Here is a 4,452-nt window from a genome sequence, read left to right on the forward strand (position 1 = left end):
TTTTGGATGTGATTAATCGCGATTAATCGTTTGACAGCACTAAATCAAACACATACCATGAGATGATCCACATGAAACAATGCACTTTTTCAGATGATCATGAGACAAAATATGAGGTTTTGTATTTAGACAAACTGTAGATTTTTCCCTGTTTTTTAACTGTTCTCTAGATATCCGGGAAACTGCATTTGTCTATGCTATCACAGCTGCCGGGGTGCTGCATGCAGTAACACAAGCCTGCAGCCAGGGAGCGCTGCCACAGTGCAGCTGTGTGATCCTTCAGAGCTCCTCTGAAACGTCCCACGACTCCCCGGCAGAGGAGGTACTCATCCAGGCTTCACCTGTCCAAGATGGGCGCTGGGAATGGGGGGGCTGTGGAGATGATGTGGACTTTGGCTACGAGAAGTCTCGTCAGTTCATGGACACCAGACAGCGAAAAGGCAAGAGTGACATCAGGACCCTTATTGACCTGCACAACAACGAGGCAGGAAGACAGGTACGTTTACATTTCTGGGTTTGGCTTGGAACACAGAAGGATAGCATTTTACATGGGACATTGTAGTAAATATAACTTTTGCAATAGGAAAAGAAAAAGAAATACACCTCCAAAAGAGGAAAAAAATCTATAGAGAGAGATGTGGACAGCAGTCAGAATAGAAAAATGTAAAATGTATGTAAAATCTACATCACTCCTTCGACATCTGCAGTGATTACTCTTTAATCTCTTACCTTAAATGAAAATATTAATTTTTTTTCTTCTAAATGTACTATGTTACTTATTGCGGATATGCGTCATCACAGTCTGTGAAGACATCAGTGGTTCATTCAGCTACTGGCTTTACTGTTGCTAACTGCAGTGATTCACTGACTACAAACACTTCCACCACTTCACTTTTCATCCTTACACTTATGTAGACAAATAAAATTGCATATTTATCTAAGCAATATTACACGAGCAAGAGTGCTGTTGTTTTGGAGATCAACTAAGTATTATTCAGCCATTGGCAGGATGCAGTCTATTTTTGATCCTGCCAACAAAAATAGTTCCACAACAAGTCAAAACAGAATCAAAAGTGGCGCCTCGCACTACACATCAACACAGTTTTGTTCCTCTGAATCAGTGTTTTGAATGAATCAAATGAGTCACTAAATGACTCACTTAAAGACAGTCACTTGTAGCCACATAATGGCGTATCATGCAACCTGATGTAAAGTTTGCCTCGTATTTCTTTCAGTACTGTCTGTGGTTGCTAATGTTTGTATATTGTAGCAGTTTTTATGCAGTCTGAGATTCTTAGTAGATTTGGGAATATTAGGAATTTCAGTGATCTTCACAGAGTTTTTATTACAGTTGTTTATTATATAATTTTTTTTCATTTCATCATAATAATATAGCCTTTAAAAATACACACTCACGAATATTCATAGTAGTCAATGTACTCTACCTGTATGTGGAGAGTGTGTGTGTCATGTGACACAAGTACACGTACAGGCAGTTAATATACAGACCATACTTAATGTTTTCTTTAGATGTAAGCCAAAATGTTACTTAATGTAGGTTAATATACTTTTTTTAAATTTACTTTTTATCCATTATATTCAACACAAGTTAGCTATAATATGAAAGTGAAATTTTCACTTTTTTTCCACTAAAAAGCTATAATATGAAAGTGAAATTTTCACTTTTTTCACTTTTATTACTTTTTCAAAATTTGGTTAGTAATTCATTTAGTTTACTTAATATAAATAAAGACAACTCTGAAAGACCTTAACATTGATTGTGATGTCTTTTTAAAAAAATTCATGTAAAATGTGATGTGCTAACAACAACAAAAAATAGTAATAATAATAATAATAATTTCTACAGCCGGTAAAGTTAGCCAGTATGTGTTCTGCACATCAACAATCTGGTGTCAAGCCATAATTTTGGCACTTTAAATAAATGACATGGTTGTTTCACTTTTTTTTTAGCTAAATTGAGCTGAATAATGACTACTGTCTTTTTGTAGAGCTGCTTTACATCTGAAATTTGCTCTTAATTTAGGAGACTGGATGAAATGCAGGACAGATGAACAGTTGAAGAAAAAGAGCAGATGTCGTCTTTTTTTCTTAATTCTCTCTTGTTTTATGTGCATACAGGCCATACGGATACAAATGCGGACCGAGTGTAAATGTCATGGCCTTTCTGGTTCCTGCACTCTTCGCAGCTGCTGGAGGAAGATGCCTCTCTTCCGTCAGGTTGGCGACGACCTCATGCAGAGCTTCCATAAGGCCGTCCGCGTGATGGGTGGGAATGATGGTAAATCGCTTGTCCCCATCGATCCGGATACCCCTCCCCTGGATGCTAACGTCCTTATCTATTCAGCTGAGTCACCTGATTTCTGTCAGGCCAATCAAAGGACGGGTACAGAAGGCACACAGGGTCGTGTGTGTAACAGCACTGAGACAGGGCATGGAGGCTGTGATAGCCTGTGCTGCGGTAAAGGATTTGCAGATTACACACTGGAATATGAGGAAAACTGTCAGTGTCGGTTTCACTGGTGCTGTGAGGTTCAGTGCCAGAGATGTTCTGTGAGAAAGGACGTCCGCCTTTGCTTGTGAAGTCCACTCAAGGAGTTAAAAAACAGAATTGCATCTGTAGTAGTTGTGTTTGAGCTATAAGGGCACAATTGTTTACTCTCCTGTGCATAGTCTATGCAGAATGAAGACTTGTGAAAACAGGTGCTTATCATCCTCTTGCTCACATTAATTTTTTGATGGTCCACAAGACTGAGCAATATCAAGTCAGCAAGTCAGGTGGGAGCGGTGTTGCCAGGTTTTGCTAGAGAAATAAGCGACCTGGTCTAAACAAAAACAAGCCCAAAATAAGCTACCCCTGGTTTTTGGTTAAAAACATTTTTTTTTGACTGCCTAAAACTATAAGCAACTGCTTGAAAAGCCAAGCCCAAAGTCGTTTATAATAAGTAGACTTGGCAACATTGGGTGGGAGTCAGAGCTTTTATGGCTGCTTTTGACAATGAACAGTTGTCAATAATCTTACTGCCACCTGCTGGTCTTTATTAAGAGAAATTAGTGTGTTGAAATTAATGTATTTCTCTACATTTTCAGAACACTGAAAATCTGGGAATGGACTGTTGAGCTTGAGAAATTTTAGATAAAAGCATCCTCTAATTACACACTCCCAAATTAAAGCAATGTGGTTTATGTATCCTTGGTATCTAAAAATTAGCCAATGTAAGTACTGTCCAAGGTGCTGAACCCCTGACTGACAGTTGCCACACAGACCTAAAGATGCAGTCAGTACCTGACTGATTTAGAACATTTGTTGGTCTAATTATGAAACATTTGTCCATTGTATTACATCTTCCAGCAATTTCCTTCTGTACCTGCACATGCATTTTATTAACTGCATATATTTGTAACAAGTAGTAGGCTATACACTGAAAAAATGGTAACCTAAAAATGTGCTTCATGTGGCAATATTTGATGTTTTGAAATATTGGATACATTGGATACATTGTAGAGCAATAGGATATATTGTCTCCATGTTTACGCACAACCATCTATGTATATCAAACCGAAAAAAAAGAAAAGGAAAGTGTTTCAGGAAAAGAATGAAATATCTCTTTAAGGTAACAATTGCAGGTTTACCTGTTTTTACAGTGTATAACAACAACATGATAGCGGGCTTTTTCACAATGCCAATGTCTTTCATCTTATGCTTGACTACAAATGAATGTCCACAAGGTGGAGCATACACATGGCTCTTCAATGCTGCAAAAGTGTCTGAGGCTACTGTAAGCAATGCACCTGTACCACTAGGGTTTAAAATACCATATTTGTGTTATGGTGTATATACCGATTGATCTAAATCAATGATTTTTTTTAAAGCAACTGTGTGAAATGAAATTACAAATACATCATTAAAAAAAATATTCTCTTTACTTCAGTTTTCTATACACTAAAAAATCAGTTGGTGTTTTCACTCATAAATTGCTAGTAATTTTCACAATTAGTTCAAAACAGCAAGTAACACCAAATTAGAAAGACTGACATTTTTTTCCTGTAAAACTCCAATAATCTTTGTTTTATTTACAACTTCGAAGCAGCTGTGTGACATTTTGGGAATTGATTGTGTGCCTGCATGTGTTTGTCAGAGAGATCTAGTAAGTTACCCTGCTAGCTGACATGTTGAACAGCTGTAATTATGAGATACACTGTTTTCCATTGTTGGGAAAAATCCACAAATACTCTGAACCCCTTGTATAAAAATAGAAATCTGAAAGAGACTGTCTAACCCATATACACGCTCATATAAGATGTGGGCAAATGTGTTTCAAGCTTCCCTGGTTGGTAAAAGCAGACATCAGTCGTTTCACGTCGCATCAGGATTGGCAGACGGAGGAGGCTTATCCCGGTTTACAGGTCTGTACCTTTAGTTTTTTTGCCCGG

General features: G+C 37.7%; 1 protein-coding gene across 1 annotated transcript in view; it reads left to right on the top strand.

Annotated features, from left to right (window-relative positions):
- The window catches only part of LOC107566782 (protein Wnt-6-like), a 6,347-nt gene extending 3,495 nt beyond the window's left edge, over nt 1-2,852 (top strand). The window contains exons 3-4 of the mRNA XM_016252318.1: nt 171-496; nt 2,140-2,852. Of these exons, the coding sequence (XP_016107804.1) occupies nt 171-496; nt 2,140-2,601 (788 nt within the window). The 3' untranslated portion in view covers nt 2,602-2,852. The remainder of the gene's footprint in view (nt 1-170; nt 497-2,139) is intronic.
- Nucleotides 2,853-4,452: the final 1,600 nt, after the last annotated feature.

This window comes from Sinocyclocheilus grahami, unplaced genomic scaffold (assembly GCF_001515645.1).
Source record: "Sinocyclocheilus grahami isolate Dianchi unplaced genomic scaffold, SAMN03320097.WGS_v1.1 scaffold1100.1, whole genome shotgun sequence".
Taxonomy (NCBI): domain Eukaryota; kingdom Metazoa; phylum Chordata; class Actinopteri; order Cypriniformes; family Cyprinidae; genus Sinocyclocheilus; species Sinocyclocheilus grahami.